Below are 17,028 nucleotides of genomic sequence, written 5' to 3' on the forward strand. Positions count from 1 at the left end.
GTACAACAGGTTCGTGTAATTATGAATTTAATGTTTTTTCACTGAATCACAGTCTAGGTCTTACTTTCTCTGGTTTGTGAGATAACCCACATAACAAAGACGTCTGTTATTTTACATAGAACAGCATTTTCCCATAATAGACCATCATTTTAAGACCTTGGCAAACATCACTGCTGACAGAGACACATCAGATTATCCGGACAAAAGTCAAAACTTTATCTCAAGGCCAGCTTGATAAAAGTCTCCATGGAGGGATAAATCAGAAAACTGCCTCCAAACTGTGACGTGCTCAGAGCTGACCGACTGAAACTGTGATGACGTGGGTTTAAGCAGCCAAGAACATACTACCAACACAACGAGCAGATCAGATCACCATGGTTACCCAGAACAGTAAGGTCAGCGTATGACGCTGGATGTTGTCTTAGCAAAGCTACTGGAGGGTTTCCATCAGTCAGTGCAAATCTTGTTTTAGGTTTTGGGTTGCTATCCACTCATGGACACAACAGGCCACACATTCCATAATTATTTATTTACACCTAAACGGTACATTCCAAATAATCCTAAATGAGACAATGGCCAATAAAACACTTGTTACTTAGGCATGCTGGAATGGGAGTCCTTTGTTAAAGAATATGCTTCTCTGCAGACACATTTCTTTTCTAATGGCAAAATAAACTATGGTGACTAAAAATAGCCCCACTCAGCAGGCCAGCTGCAGAGGACGAGAGAGGAAGTCTTTACAATTACACAACACGACTTATCTTGAAAAGGGAAATTAACTTTTCACACTGCTTAAAAACTAATAATCCCAACAGCTGTTATAATAAAGCTACACTTTATTTTCTCATTAAGATGGCACAGTGACACATTTATTGGTTTATTAGCTGCAAATATGTACACAGAAACAATAAATTTAAAGCAGATATAACATGTCAATAATTTGTGTAATACCTCAGATGTAATAAAACTTGCACTGAATCCACTCTACTTGACTGTGGCAGAGCATAAAATAACTCTTTGAAAACCTGTGTAAGCCAAAAGAAGATGTTTTTATAGCCATGATCAAGAGTAAATACAATATGCTCTCAGAAGGTCTTGAGGCTATTAATAGCTTTGCTAGCACTCCACAAGGATACGCCTAGCGAGTCAAGGGTTAAACTGAGTGTTCTGCAGTTCAGTCTGAGAGATCTCTATTACACTTATGAAGTGGTATCATTTTGAGCCGTTTACTCACCCCAGTCTCAGATGTAAAGGCCCTTTCATAGTGGAGTTTGAGAATTTTCTGCTACAACCACAGTCATAAAAGAAACATCAACAGAGCTAAAGTTTGGACTGTGATACAATGGACAGCCTTGGCCTAAGTTAAAGAGCATTGTACTCCACACACTTTGATGGATCAGTTGGGAAATGTTTCTGGCAGATAGTCATCAGCCTCTTCAGTCCCTGTAGAGAGATACAATTAAAAATACAAATTGCAAGGAAATGAATAAAAAGCCTACGTTTTCATTATAATTCAGTTCAGGTTGAATCCAAGAATAGGGCGATGCCTATTATAAGTGCACTAATTAGCAACACACATTTTTCGGCTCTTTTGTGACCATGAGCAAAATGTTTACTGCTACTTATTATTATTAAATTATTATCATTGCATTATTATCCATTTGTAATGTTTACAGCTCTTTTAATATTATACAGTTAATATCTGAATTAAGCCGTGCTGAGAATGGACATTTCTATGATGGTTTCTAACACAAAGTACAATTATAAAAAAATGTGTCATTGATAAAGTGTCTCAGTATTTCAGTATCCTTTTCATAGGTGTGTATAAACGTAGTTTTTTTCGGTTACATAACCTCAAATTATGTGTAACTATAACTGTGTATGTAACTGATGTAACTGTGATTTACAACACAATATCATGAAATAAACTGGGGTCTTACCTGAATGTATTTTCTTTGCGTTTCGTCATTGAGAACATGGGCCACGTGTTTAGAGAAGATTTTTTCTCGTCCAGTACGGGCATGGATACCCACCATAGTCACACCAATAGGCCATGGAGCATTTCCAATAGCCATCTGTAGATATGCATCATTGGCCTGAAAAAAATTTACAAAATAATTGTAATAAAATGGATAAATTAATATGTAACACAATGAGCTACATGATGTTAACGTACCTTCACATATTCTCTTTCAAACATGAATTTAATGATGTCTGTGATGGACTCTTTGATATCAGCAGGTAAACTCTGAAATGACAAAATAAAGAAAATATAAATCCTCATCATGTTCCCCATATTATAGCTTGTTTTACTCTCTACAAAAGTTACCTTCTTTCTAAGCTTCCTAAAGAGAGGCTTGAGGTAAGACTCAGTCTGTGAGTGTGTAGCGCTGGCCAGCTTTCCCTGAACACTGCGCTTCACATGGTCTTCTCGGCTGTTCAGATCTTTAGCCCAAACTCCAAGAAGAAACTAGAATCCACCAGGAAATACAGTTTTTAAGAGCTGCACTGACAGATGATAGATGTGTGTTTGTAACAGGCAGCATTAAAATACATACAAATGTATAAAGAACACAACATGAACAGCAGCTAAAGCATTAGCGTCAACATTTTTATCCAACAGCTCCCTCTAGATTGAGTGCAGGGCATACTTTTTTGCCTTACCCTTAAAAACTTGTCGATTACATCCTGGTCCCCATTGTCATCCCCCATGCCCAGAGTTTTTCCAAGTGCCTAGGGATCATTTAAATATTAAGAGACAAAAATCAACTACAATCTTGACTCACAAACCCAAGAAAGAATACTGAATACTAACCAATGATACAATTCTCACTGGTCAATTGTTATAACAAAAATCTGGTCATGTTTCCCAAAACTTTTTAATAATAATTGGTACCACTTCTTTTCTCACTTAGTGTGCTGTACCTCAAGTTCTTCTATAGTTGTGTTTTCTTCATGCACTTTCAGGTCATGCTGTGTGTCCACTTCCCCTGACTCTGTTCCTGTGACGATCTCATTCAGGTACTGCTGGTCAATCTTGTCCATGGCTGCTTTCAGATCATTTCTCAAACCCTAGACACACGCACACACAAACACAGACCAGTAGATATTATAACTAAAACTGGTAGGGCTCAAAAAGCATTCTTAATCCAAAAAATAAGGACAGTAAAACAATTTTAATCACATTAATTCCACCCATATTCACTTGTAAACATATTATTTGTTAACACTGCTTATAACTTTACAGAACTAGTCTCAACATGGTAATGCTTGTTGTTAGTTGCATTAAAGGCCTGTTAAAATAATAATATTGTGTGATAGTAGCAACATGCAACACACACTAAATCCTACCTTGTTTACTTCTGGGGTCAGAATCTCAATTTTTCGGAGTCTCTGAAAGGCATCGTAATCAGACTCTCCAAACAATCGGATGGGTTCTCCTCGTTCTCTAAGCCGTCTTATAACCTACAAAAAGAGTGCAGACATTTATAACATGCATTATGTTAATAAAGCTTACAGAGAGGACGAGTTAATGTTGCACATTGACTCACCTCCTGCCGTGACAGTGTCATTGGCAGCTTCTCCTCTGTTAGTTCCAATTCTAACACCGGATTAGCTGAAGTGGACGGTTCATCTTCTTCTGTCTTATCAAGCTTCAGAAAAACATGGAGGAACAGAAGGTTCAGAATTTGATCATGTGAGACAGCTCTTTCTGAATGAAGCATATATAACCGAAGTGTGTAAATTAAAAAAAAAACACTGCAACAAACAATGGTAAATGTCTTAATGATGCGTGTCAAATGAGTTCAGCTGCACACATTCACATCTCTATCTTACCTGCAGCTCTTCTATATAGACATGTAATGCAGTAACATACCGAATACTAATAAAACTAATTAAAATTAAAATGCACAATTCTGAAACACCTTAATTCTAAACACAGAAAAAAAAAACATTTTTTTGGCAAAAAGGAAACTTAAAATGATCAAATCATGCATTCATGGGCACATGCATCCTGGCACTATTAGATCGTGGTTTAAGAAGCACAATCTAAAAGACCAATCAGGAAATGGTGACAAAAGGCCTTCCAAACAAACAATGGCTCCTGCTCAAACAAACGTAAAAGTATTTACAGCTTGAAAAGTTTTGAACTTTTAACAAAGTAGAACACAAAAGCAATTTTTCCTACAGAAACTGTTAGAGGGCAGTGCACACCCATAACACAAAATCTAGAAACACTTAAAGTTGGTACAAATATTAGAGCTTCCATCACAAATCATTTGCAAAATAAGAAGCAAAGCTTGATAACAAAATAATGACTTTATTTCACTTCAGTATCCCATGCTGAAACCCACATCGCAGTTGTGTCCCACAACAGCTTTGTGGCTTCCTTTCCTTGTTGCATTGCTTTCTGATTATATAAACACTGCAGACCATACATTTTTTGTGAGATAAAGCCATTTTTTTCACCTAAATATATCACACACAGTAAGCATAAAAGAGCTGTTTCATAATGAATTTCTGCTTGTTAATGTGTATATGTTTGTTGACTGAGTTAATTGTCCAGTCCTGATGGGATCATCTGTAACAGCTCTTATTGGGGGAAAAAACTTTCTCTATCATGTTATTCCTGCTTTTATCTTCACAGTAAACAAAGTAAACTTTCAGAAAGGATGACAAGGAAATGGAAGCTTCTGGGACACGGTGTATTTTATCCTTTTATCATGCATCCTGCTTTCTATGTTTTCTGCGCAATCCCATACCTGGCTCTCAGGACTCTCTCTCTGCACCTACAGATGCAGGCAGCAGAGGCAGGTTGGGGAAAAACAGTAAGCAGAGACACAGACACTAATGCACACCTGACAATCAAAACCTGACCTTACTGTATCTTCAGGGAACATTGGTACAACGTTATTTTAGTGTCATTTTAAACATGAACTAGAACTGAAGAAGTCAGTGATTTAGTTGTATCAGAGAAACCAGAGGGTTGTGGACATTCACCTTATAGCCGCATCTTCTGAAGTAATCTTCCTGTTCTATGCGGGCAAGATCAGCTCTTTTGAAGAATCTTTTTGAGTCCTAGAAAATAATGAACACAATTAGCTCATTTTACACATTTAATCAAAAACAATTCAAGTGATCATGCTAGATCATGCATTTTATTCAGTGGCATTCCCGCAGACAGCTCGGACCTCTTCCTGTCATACTGAACAAGGTACCAATAGTTTTAGTGTATAAATAAACAACACTCTTGGCTTTGACTCCCTATGTTCTTGTAAGGACTGAACCATTAAACAACCTGTTGCCATATTCTGGCTTGGAGTTAAATTGAATATAAAATTAGGGCAATGTGCACGGGGACCACCTTAGTGCTGTCTCGTCCACGCTAACTAGTGACGTTGTCTTTGTTTAGTCGATTAAAAGATATTTATATCAGTTTCAATGCTGTTTAAATTAGTCTACCAATAAGGATGAAAACCGATTATTCTGGAAACTAGCTGAGTTGACCGAAGGGATCCTATCAAACGTTTTAGCAACACGGCTAGCAACACGGCTAACAACAAGCTAACAACAACAAAAAACTTCGTAAGGTTCTCACATCCACAAGCTGTTTTTCTTCAAGGTGTTTCCTCTTCCTGGCGATCTCTGCTTTAAGCATGTCCATTTTGAAATAATAATAACAGGTTATACTTTTATGTTTGTTGACAAAAAATAACCACACACAGGGTTTAATCTGTGGCCATTAGGTTACTACACCCGCTACCAACGTACATGCTTTAACCGGAAGTCGCCTTGCAGACCGGAACAAGGGAATGCAGTTAAAAAGGTTCACTTTATTCTGTTTCAAAGTAAAAGCTTATAAACAAAATAAAACTTATTTTTAAAAATAATTCTTATTTTCTTCTATAATATCACCATTTAGAGCCAAGCATAAGCAAAAGGTTACATTTCCTTTACATGAAAAATAAATGCGTATAAGACTAACATTTCTTAATAGACTATAGCCTTTAAATCCACGCATGTATGAATGTAACAATTACATTTCAGATAGGCTACCAAAAAAAAAACATTCAAATTCCCAGTTTGTTTTGTTTTTTGAAGATCACTTTAAGGTAGGTCTACATATAAATATCCATATTCAAACATGACTTCATTGATTCATATTTACACTGATCATAAAACATTTAATTAAAACCGCAGTTACTAATAAAACAGCAAGTATAAAGTATTCATCTAATAATATTTTCAGAATCTAGAATAAAGTTTATGCCTAAAAACGTGCTGTTGTTCTTATGCCAGATCATTGTGCGGACACTCGACCTTTTAGATGAGAACATACCATCAGGTGGCGCAAAGGGATATGTGACGAGTGTTTAATATTAAAGTCATTAATTTATTTACATGGCGAAAGGGAAGAACCGGCATCATGATGGGAAAGGAATCAAATCACACGATAGTATTTACCAGGATCATGTAAGCTCAACACGATGAAAATCTGAGGATGACAGGATCTGTAGCGCAGCCTGAGGAGAAATTTAACTGATTAATAAAGCAGACGGACGGTGATTCTGCTGAGTGCATCACTGATTTCGTCTTTCTAAAAAGCGATTTTCGACTGCACGACTTGCTGGATATTCTGGCTGAGGATGGAGTTTGGAGAAAGGAAGAGAAGAAGGAAGTCGCAGAGCTTTAAACTGGTCACGGATGAGGGTAAGGCAGATGAATGAATCTAAGACCTTGCAAGACGCGCGTCTCTGTCTGGGTGTTTGTCTGGCGCTGTGTGCCAGCAGTGACGACTCTGTAAACAAAAGCGATGGCATCGACAATGCCTACTGTTTGACACGATTTTAACCAGCAGCAACTCTAAGAATCCCAGTCTGTCTGTAAAAAAAATAAAACCTCCACGTAGGCTACATACTGCGTTTCATTCAGATTACACCTCTAAGGATGAGTTAAGCAAAGCAAACAGCCCAAAATGTGAAGATATGCTAAGCTGAACATGAGATGTTCACTTTTTCATGAAGCTGCTGGCTCCACACCATCTGACTGCTTCATACCATCTACAGGTGGTGGTTTGTGCATGGGATGGGAGGGGGTGGCTCTGCTTTGGTTGACATCACAGCCTGCACATGCTTCAAGGCAAAAGCATCAGTTAGCAACATGTCACTCTGATGCTTATTCACAGCATAGTTTTATATTTTTCTGCAGATTTTGACCCTTCAGATGTGATGAACTCTGGCTGCAAAGATGCCAAAGGCGAAGCTAAGGACACTGCTGTGCCTGATGGTATGTATTTTATGAAGGATTCCTTTCTGTATCACTAATTGTACCAACACCCTTTTCTCCTGGCTGTAGTTTGGCTGGGGGATGAAGGCATGGAAATTAAAAGGCAAATCACAGGAATGATGAGGCTTCTGAGCGATAAGAGCAGCAGGGTGTATCAGCGAGTTGGAGCAGAGCCGGACAGCTTAACAAAGGAGCCTGAAGACAGGCATCTGAACTGGGTACATCAGCCTGCACTGTTATCTCTTGTGTCGGAGGACCACCAGAGCAACATGTGGAACTCTGTAGGGGACCCGGGGCCTTCGCCTTCATCCATAGCCATCTCCACACTTAACGGTCCAGGCTGTACAGGCCAGTACAGCACCCGGTCAAGAGCCCTCAGGATGCTCAACAACACAAAGGATATAATCAAAGGGAATGAAGCTAATCGTAAGTGCCAGCCAAAATATGACCATGCTGCCAATCTCAAATTCTATTCACATTTAAATTTCATAAACTAGAGAATGCTAAATGCAGGCTGCATATTTCATGTGAGAGACATTGCATGAAAACACATGTGAGTATGTATGTTTGTATGAACAGTGACCAACCAACACATCACTGACTTTACAGCTGATGCTGTCCCACCTGCTGTGCCAGAAACCCCCTGCTGTATGTGTAACTGTAAGGGCACATTAAAAGCTATTTTGCAGGAACTGCGTGCCATGAGGCGGTTGATGCAGACTCAAAAAGGTCAGTACATGAGCAGTAACAGGCACTGAGAGAGAGAGAATGAGACAGAATAATGTGTGGCTCTCTTTTTTTAGCATCCTTGGACAGGCAGGAACAAACGACATCGCCATGCCAACCTCGTCTTAGTGCAGGCCCTGCTCCTCGTCGCCGGCCCCGAAAGAGAAGGCCAATCTATAAGGTGGCTCCACTGAGTGTGTCCAGCACTAGAAGAGCTATTAACCCTCTTAAAGCCGTGGCCCCAGAATCTGGAAAGAGTGTGGAATGTGAGAAACAACAAGATGCATCTACACCCAAGAGTCACCAATTCTCCTCAATTGTTACTGTGCTGCCGTCTCAAAACGATTCAGTCACGGTCAACAACACACACAACTCTGTCCTCAACCAACTAAGGGAACCTCAAGCATTAGAGGTAACATACATGTTAGTCTGCATATGTCTAATAACTATTTATGTATGCAATACACTTGTAAAATTTTGCTTCAGTGTTTATCTTGTGTTTATGCATGCATGTGCATAGATTATGTGTCTATGTGTGTGTGCTGTAAAACAAATTTGGATGTTTTATTTGGTTGGTTTTATCATACATAACAGCTGACTTCAGACCTGTGTACTCTCTTTTTTCAAAAACTCATGTAGAATATACTAGAATAGAATAGAATATACTTTATTAATCCCTTTGGGAATGTCCCTCAGGGAAATTCGGGATGTTATGATTTTATTAATAATTTTGTCTTAATGCTTCAGAATTAACACTCTTTGCTGTTTATTCCTGTACAGTCTGACGTGCGCCTCGCAGAGGACTATGACGTGTTTATCCCCAAGGCCCAGCTAGACTCCATTCTGGTCAACTATACACGCTCTGGAAGTTTGCTGTTCCGGAAACTGGTGCGCATCTACAGTATATTCTTTAAGACTTCATTCAGTTTCCCTTTGATTATCCTTCCATTGCATTGGCATACAGACACATAAAATATGAGGTGAAGATCTTTTGTTATTTTGACCCTCTCATCATTTTATCATAGTTTAGATATTGTGAATAAAAAGTAATTTTGTCATATGTATAAATTGTTATTATTAGCCAAAACGTTGTGACAACCAAATTCTAATCAATTCATCTTTGAATGAATATTTAATGCATTTTTTTATTTCCCAAAAATGAGAAAGATGGACAACCCTAAAAAAATATTCAAACTGACAGCAATGTTTAACATGAAATTATATGCAAACATGTCACTTGATCATGAGCCATGCTGTTTTTTTCAGGTCTGTGCCTTCTTTGATGATGCTACCTTGGCTAACTCCCTGCCTAATGGAAAGAGGAAGAGAGGGCTCAATGATAACCGTAAGGGCTTAGACCAGAACATTGTTGGCGCCATTAAAGGTATAGTATCAATTCATCTCCATCAAATTAGTGAGAGGACCTACAGTATAACATAACTGTGTTAACTGTGTCTAGTGTTTACAGAGAAATACTGCACACAGCACAAAATAGAAAAACTGCCAGGGCCACGGGACTGGGTTCAGATCCTCCAAGACCAGATCAAACTGGCCAGGAGGAGGCTAAAGAGGGGTCTGCTGACAATTTAATTCTTCACATTGTTTTATTGACTGCATAGTTTTTTCTTATATTTGCACAATATTTTGTCTATATTTAAAAAAAAATGTTATTGTATCATGGTGTCTGTGAGCACAGAAAGAAAGTCTGGCTATGATTAATATTATTATTATCATTGTTAATCCTTGTTTACCTTTTGGCTCTTCAGATGCTGCAGAAGCAGAAGAAGTCTCAAGTGGCCCATCTAAAAGTATTAACCTCATTATGTACATCTAAAACACACACACACACTCACAGGGCATTATTTATTCTATACCCATACTTCTAGCCATTTTGTATTTCCACCTTTCCCCTCCCATCAGACCTCCATCTTGCATCTTACATCTTGCATCAGCCCCCCTCTGAGGGCACAATGGCTTTACGTCTCTCTGCTTCTTTCTCACAACACACACACACACACACACAAACTAGTGTTGTCTGCTTGCTCATTGGCTCGTACTTCTTTGTCATGCCGGCACAGTGACATTTGACATTTTCATGCAGCTTCCCAAAATGTCAGCTAATTATCTTCACACCATGCACCATATCCCTTCTATCACCTTTATATTTCACCCTGCCTGTCACAATGGTATTTCAGTGTCTGCTGTACAACCTTACACAAATTCACTGAGGCTATTTTTTTTTTAGTTTAAAAAACATTTTAACATTTACTTCTTTCCTTCCTTGACAGGTTGTGACTATGACAAGTCAGCAAGTGTGGAACAGACAGGGGTGAACATGACTGGTTGATTGTCTTCATTATGTCTCCACCATAACACGTTTTGCCACTTCTGTCTTTCTAGCTGTTAATTTCTGTATGCAGTGGATGTAAAGGGAAACAACAGGACCAAATACATAAGAAGCCTAATAGTATCCTCTCCATCATTCACACGCAGGCACCACACACATATGTGATTGTTTAACTACGCCAATAAAATTTAAATGGACAGTGGTTTAAATGAAAGATGCAACTTGTTTACATTATAGCCTTTAAAGGCATACTTGCCTAGTTTTCATGTCATTTCTTGCAAAGGTCACAAGTATCACATCAGATAAAGCACTGTAACTTTAAAGCATTCATATATTTTGCAATTTTTTTATTACAATTTTTCATTGTGGATTGTGACCGGTACTTTAATGGGTGTGACGTGCAGTACAGCATCCACCTTAATTCCAAACAGTCCATTCAAAAATATTATAATGTATTTTTTGGCACATTTTGCTAATCAAAAAAATTGACAGGCTGTTACTTGCTGAAAATATCAATATACAGTAATTAATTAAAATCTTTAGGCTATGCATATCAATGCTACTGTTGTCAATATTGTGATGGAATTATGCATTTTACTCAAATTTCACTGTGTACATGAAACTGATAGTTGTCTTCATCATTAAATATAATTTGCTGATATCTGTGTCTGTCGGGTTCTTATATGCAGGACATTGTAATTAACATCAATGAGTCTCAATTACGCTTAATTTCTACCAACAAATTTTTATTTTAACTTTTTAAAAATAAAGTCTATAAATCTTAGTTTTTGTTGAGTGAACTCTCAATCATGCAATGTTGTGTTGTTGTAGCTGCAGTTGGAGGGAAAACAGTAAATTAAAGGTACACTCCATTGTAGAGATTTTGTTGCCAGACTTCACAGCTCATTAAAGGGGATGTTAAAGCCGCCACTGTGCAGGCAAAGGACCCTTTGAGATCTGTTCAGTTCCCTCTAGGAATTACGAAACGTACAATGTTTTCTAAAAATTGAATCAAATCGGATGGGTATGCTAAATAAAATATGACATATAATACAAACCACTTCGAATTATTTGTTGCGTAGCGAAAAAATACAACATTTTTAATCATATTTTTCGTCAGGCTATCGCCGAAGTCACCTGATTCTGGCCCCAATGCATTCTGGTGCCTTCCCCGCTCTTCTGTCGGGATCCACCGCTAACGTGAAGCTGGTAAGGATAAACTGGTCAGAGCAATTAAAGGGGAAATGTTGCAAGAATATAACTCCGCTTTGGTCCTAAAATCGCATTTAGGGCAATTGTAAACACTTCTTTTGCACCATATCAGTACAAACTTTGCACAAGTAGCATGTTTGGCGTTTTTTTATTCATACTAACTCTGATGTTGCACACATCGCATGGCGGGGGACAGGAAAGGGTTAATTTTTTCCGCCGCCGACATTTTTGTTAGGCGCTTCACACAGTAACTTTTTAACTTACATGTGCAACGAGTTGGCATGATGATTCACAACTGGGTGTCATATATAGGTCGTAGCGTGCACTGTGTATGTTTTTAAACGTGTTAGATGTGACAAACTGGGGAGCTCTCGGCTCTTTGTTGCACAGAGCTGCTTATGCACATCACCTCATGCATGGATCAGCGATTGCTAGCAAGAGCTAGCACGAAATCTAAAACTGCATTTTCAGCAAAACAAACAGATGTAGGAGATGTAGCTCTCACTATCGGCACACATGTCTTAGAGTTGACCCCACAGCTGTGCAATACATTGTGTACATCATACAGAACAGATGTTTACCGCTGGCTATCACTGATATTGTTAGGCAGTGCCTAGGGGTTGAATGAACTCGGGATCATTTTGTCTCTTGAACACTACCCCGTGTGTACTAACAGACGCCCCTTTGCAGATTACCGTAGTTTAATCAACAAACCGGTAGTATAAGTAAACATGATATCACCCAGCTTCTTCATCAGTGTTTTTCACTGCAGCACCGCGGTTCATTCATTTCTAGCTTGTTTTGAAACTGTAGACAGTGAACGCGCACCGGTTCATCGTGAACTTTTGTTTTGCTAGTGGTGGGAGGATGTAGTGGTTCAGGTGTTACAGACACTTTTATGTGGTTTGCAATTTCTAAAAGAAAAAGTCCATCCACAGCATACATGAAACTGACCTAAAAATGTTGTGCCTAAAGTAAAGACACACTGTGATGGCATTAATTATCTTTACAGTTTACTACCAGCCCTCACAGAGAGCAGTTAAAAAAACTTACTATGTATGACACTAAACCTCTGATATCGTAGTGTTGTCGTACCTAATATTTTGTTGAAAAAAACGTTCTAACACACTGGTGTGAAGAAATAAATCTCCATAGCGACGGTGTCATTGCATCATATGACGAGTTGAGCTTAGATAATTCATTAGTTAGTAATGATGAGTAATGAAGTTCACAATATACATCAAATTAATTTAGTTCAACTTCTCAAATTTGTCACAATGTCATTGTTGCTGAAAAGATGACAGCAGAGTTAAAGCAACCGCTCGCTGACTTTTGCTTTACAAGAACAGGATTCATTGCAGTGCTGTTTCTTGATATTATGCAGATGTTCCAGATGTCCAGAAACCGAGTCATCTGAGAGAATATGCAGTTGAGCAGATCAGTGAATAATCTAATCATAATCATACATGGCAGTGCAGTGCGGTGAATGATGTTTTAATTTGTCTCAGATTACATTTTCTTGTAGTCCCTTGTGACATGTGACATTGTATCTAAAGTAGTTTTGTCCCTTTTGTCTTGTCCCTGATGTGCTTCTAGTGGTGAGGACCCAGAGTTTCTTCAGACATGTCTGTGAGGGAGTCTTTTAACCCGGAAAGCTATGAGCTGGACAAGAACTTCAGGCTCACACGCTTTGCAGAGCTCAAGGGCACAGGCTGCAAGGTTGGCTATGACATATTATTGTTTTTGTACAGATGAATGAGCATTTCTACTTTTGATAGGCAATAATGTGTTACTTTTTGTGATCAAAGGTTCCCCAAGATGTGTTACAAAAGCTGCTAGAAACCCTACAGGAGAACCACTATCAGGAGGATGAACAGTTCCTGGGGGCAGTTATGCCTCGATTAGGTAATAATGATCTTGATATAATAATACTTAATTTAACAAAAGTATCTCTTCTAAGCACAATAGAAAAAACACTTCTTATATGTTGACATATGTTTGTCTGAGAACAGACCAGAATTTGAATTCTTGTCACTGTAGGTATGGAACAGCTCTATTATTCTTCAGGCTTCACCTGCACTTTGTCTCCTGTCAGAAGTAAACATGTCTGCTTAGGAGAAGTTTGTGTTGACATATAGTCTGTAGAAATGAGTTTGCAAGAATTTGGGAAAGCATTTTTATAACTCCATTTCCATCTCCATTAAACCCAAATATCTACATATTTTTACCAGTAAAAGTGATGGAGGATGTATTCATGTTGTAAAAGTCAATGTTCTGCATTTAAGATGTTGTCAACTGTTCAGTTCTTTTTTCAATTAAACACACACTGAAAGCTCGTTTACTTTTGAAGGCATAGGTATGGACACATGTGTCATCCCCCTCAGACATGGAGGTCTTTCTCTGGTCCAAACGACAGATTATATCTACCCTATTGTGGATGACCCCTACATGATGGTATAAATCTTCTTATGGACATTACTTTCTGCTCCTTTGCTCTGTCACCTGTGGCTGTTTCTGTGGAAACAGCCATTCTTACTGAGCACACTAACCCTTTATGTGCTTGATCTTCTGTATTCCTTTTTTGTAGGGAAGAATTGCTTGTGCCAATGTTCTAAGTGACCTGTACGCCATGGGGGTGACAGAGTGCGACAACATGTTGATGCTTCTGGGCGTCAGCAACAAAATGTCAGAGAAAGTAAGTGACAAATCATATGATTATGATCTGCCTTACTTTACTTACTTTTAGCTATGTTCTGTATTTTAAACGTCCTAATGAATCCTGACACTGGCCAAAGATGCGCAGCTCTAAATCATTTTTACATTCAGTCTAACATTCCTGTCCTGTCCTCTTTACAGGAGAGAGACAAAGTCATGCCGCTGATCATCCAAGGATTCAAGGATGCATCTGAGGAGGCAGGTACATCCGTAACAGGAGGACAGACGGTGCTCAACCCCTGGGTGGTGATGGGAGGAGTTGCTACAACAGTCTGCCAGCCAAATGAGTTTATCATGTAAGCATGTGTTCCAGCTGCTTTCTATATTTCATTCCTTTCACTGTGTGTAAAAGAAAAAAACACGATGATGCTATGTGTGACAGGCCAGATAATGCAGTGCCAGGAGATGTGTTGGTGTTGACCAAACCACTAGGAACACAAGTGGCTGTTGCAGTACATCAGTGGCTAGATATTGTAAGTCTGGCTGCTACAACATGTTTAGAAACAACTCGGTTTTTTCAGGATATACACTAACAGCACATTTCTTTATCCCTCAGCCTGAGAAGTGGAACAAGATCAAGCTGGTGGTAACTCAGGAAGATGTAGAGCTGGCCTACCACGAAGCCATGATGAACATGGCTCGTCTAAACAGGACAGGTAACGCCATTAAGATGATGTGCAAACCGAACTACCCTGCACATTCTTATTTAACTTTTGGTTGCTGAAATACATTGTTAGTTAAAATAGATACTGCAGCACAGTGTTTGGCCCACAAGGAGTCCCAGGTTTTGTGAATGTTAAAACAAGCTGAAGCTGACTCATTTGGTGATACCACTGGCTAACCTGCAACCAACCAAAAGAGAGATCCCTAATAATGCAAAATAAATAATCCAGAATTTATTTCAAGTCTTTAAATTTTTGTCATGTCTTCCTCTCTGTTTTTCTTTTTAGCTGCTAGTCTCATGCACACATTCAATGCTCATGCGGCCACCGACATCACAGGCTTTGGTATCCTCGGTCACGCTCAGACATTGGCAAGACAACAGCGAAGTGAGGTGTCATTCGTCATTCACAACCTCCCGGTCCTTGCCAAGATGGCTGCTGTATCCAAGGCCTGTGGGAACATGTTTGGACTCATGCACGGAACCTGCCCTGAAACATCAGGTGACACATTTGTTTTGTTTTTTCTGAGTGCACGTCCAGAGAATATGATGAGCATATGATGACATTCCTGCAGCAAAAATATTGTTGTTTAGTCACAACAGTGTTGTGTTTTTACCTGAACTACAGTCCAGTCTAAATCCACTTGCCATGTCAGTCTATCAACAGTATTCAGCTGCACTGGTATCTAAGGCTTCGTATGGATGCAGAATATAGCTCATATAAACTAGCATCTAAGACACTTGACTGACAAAATTTTTTCACTTTCAGGAGGCCTGCTTATCTGTTTGCCTCGGGAGCAGGCTGCCCGCTTCTGTGCCGAGATCAAATCCCCAAAATACGGAGAGGGCCACCAAGCGTGGATCATTGGGATTGTAGAGAAAGGAAACCGCACTGCTCGCATCATTGACAAACCACGGATCATAGAGGTGGCACCACAAGCAGCCACACAGAATGTCAATCCGACACCTGGTGCAACATCTTAATCTCCCACTGCTGCATCATGAACCGGAACCCAGAAGCTCTGTTGAGTGATTTTTAGACATAAACTTACAAAACCATCCTAGAGTGTTGACATATATACACAAAATAGTATGTACACAGGAAAGACTGGGTTGGCGGGTATTAACATGAAAACAGCCCCACACAGTGGCCTATGGGGGGCAGGACACCACCCAGTGGACTCAACTTGCAGCATCCCCATGATAAAAATTGGTAAGAAATAAGCATACTGAAAACCCATTTGCCTTTTGTGTCTGTTGTATTCTGTTCTGTTCTTGTGCTTGGTTGACAGGCAGCTTCTGATAAGAGGGTAATTATAATGAAGAATAATCGGAACATAATGATTCACTTTGAATCTTAGGAAGTCTGGAGTCTGTTGCCTGTTTGGCTCTTTTAAAACCGCTCTCATCAAACAAGCGTTTGGTGTTTTTGTTTATTGTCTGCTCACTTTGTACAGTTATAAAGCCTAGTTTTAGTTGATTACTGTTAACTGATGCCTTGAACGAAACTTACTGAGAGTGACCAGAATGGCTTGTTTTTTTTATTACTTTTTGTATTGTCCCCACATAATCTAATAAATATTAAAATAGCAGATGGTTTGCTCTACTTTGGAGCTGCACTCATGTGAATTAACCGAATCATTATGTAGTTGCATTTTAGAACGTCAGGTTGATTTTTCCACATTAAAAAACTGATGCTGCTCCACTGTGTTAGGTCATAGGTGAAAACAAATGTCCATAACCCTCAGGAGGAGAACTCTATACCATCTGCATTCCAATGTATCATCATATTTAAGACAATATGATGTGAGATTTCATCATACCAGTTCAAAACATGAGCAGTTTAGGTTCAGTATAGGCTTGTGGCTTTTGTTTAGGATCTGGTGCATTATTCTTTAGTGTTGCCAGAGGGCGTACTGAAATCTATTGGACAGTAATGAAACTTCCGGCTGGTCAAAGTCCAGGTTATTTTTGTTTATCCTAATACTGTAGCTGGGATGAATCTACAAGATCACTGTAAATGTCCAACAAACATAAAACATCCATCCCACCTCTTACAATAAACTGTTATTATGAGACA

General features: G+C 39.0%; 3 protein-coding genes across 5 annotated transcripts; 2 read left to right on the plus strand and 1 right to left on the minus strand.

The window, feature by feature from the left end:
* Positions 1 to 510: 510 nt before the first annotated feature.
* prpf18 (PRP18 pre-mRNA processing factor 18 homolog (yeast)) lies at positions 511 to 5,792 on the minus strand. Of its 2 annotated transcripts, XM_028408575.1 has the most exons (11): positions 5,600 to 5,792; positions 5,002 to 5,079; positions 4,764 to 4,790; positions 3,552 to 3,653; positions 3,352 to 3,465; positions 2,926 to 3,072; positions 2,665 to 2,733; positions 2,330 to 2,470; positions 2,177 to 2,248; positions 1,941 to 2,096; positions 511 to 1,443 (listed from the first exon to the last, which is right to left on the minus strand). In XM_028408575.1, the coding sequence occupies exons 1-11, from the start codon at positions 5,663 to 5,665 to the stop codon at positions 1,363 to 1,365; spliced, it is 1,053 nt and encodes a 350-aa protein (XP_028264376.1). In that variant the 5' UTR covers positions 5,666 to 5,792; the 3' UTR covers positions 511 to 1,362. The 2 variants fall into 2 exon arrangements, with proteins under 2 accessions (XP_028264376.1, XP_028264377.1); XM_028408576.1 differs by lacking the exon at positions 4,764 to 4,790.
* Positions 5,793 to 6,526: 734 nt separating this feature from the next.
* bend7 (BEN domain containing 7) lies at positions 6,527 to 10,511 on the plus strand. The gene is made up of 10 exons (XM_028408466.1): positions 6,527 to 6,711; positions 7,210 to 7,287; positions 7,357 to 7,713; positions 7,897 to 8,016; positions 8,091 to 8,425; positions 8,794 to 8,901; positions 9,280 to 9,397; positions 9,473 to 9,586; positions 9,780 to 9,821; positions 10,302 to 10,511. Exons 1-10 carry the CDS (start codon positions 6,648 to 6,650, stop codon positions 10,358 to 10,360), a joined length of 1,395 nt encoding a protein of 464 aa, XP_028264267.1. The 5' UTR covers positions 6,527 to 6,647; the 3' UTR covers positions 10,361 to 10,511.
* A 1,018-nt stretch (positions 10,512 to 11,529) lies between these two features.
* On the plus strand, positions 11,530 to 17,026 carry sephs1 (selenophosphate synthetase 1). 2 transcript variants are annotated; one of them, XM_028408614.1, is made up of 10 exons: positions 11,530 to 11,569; positions 13,169 to 13,291; positions 13,381 to 13,477; positions 13,923 to 14,026; positions 14,160 to 14,267; positions 14,429 to 14,583; positions 14,670 to 14,760; positions 14,844 to 14,943; positions 15,238 to 15,450; positions 15,718 to 17,026. In XM_028408614.1, the coding sequence occupies exons 2-10, from the start codon at positions 13,196 to 13,198 to the stop codon at positions 15,930 to 15,932; spliced, it is 1,179 nt and encodes a 392-aa protein (XP_028264415.1). In that variant the 5' UTR covers positions 11,530 to 11,569; positions 13,169 to 13,195; the 3' UTR covers positions 15,933 to 17,026. The 2 variants fall into 2 exon arrangements, with proteins under 2 accessions (XP_028264415.1, XP_028264416.1); XM_028408615.1 differs by lacking the exon at positions 11,530 to 11,569 and adding an exon at positions 12,734 to 13,054.
* Positions 17,027 to 17,028: the final 2 nt, after the last annotated feature.

This window comes from Parambassis ranga, chromosome 6 (genome assembly GCF_900634625.1).
Source record: "Parambassis ranga chromosome 6, fParRan2.1, whole genome shotgun sequence".
Lineage (NCBI taxonomy): Eukaryota > Metazoa > Chordata > Actinopteri > Ambassidae > Parambassis > Parambassis ranga.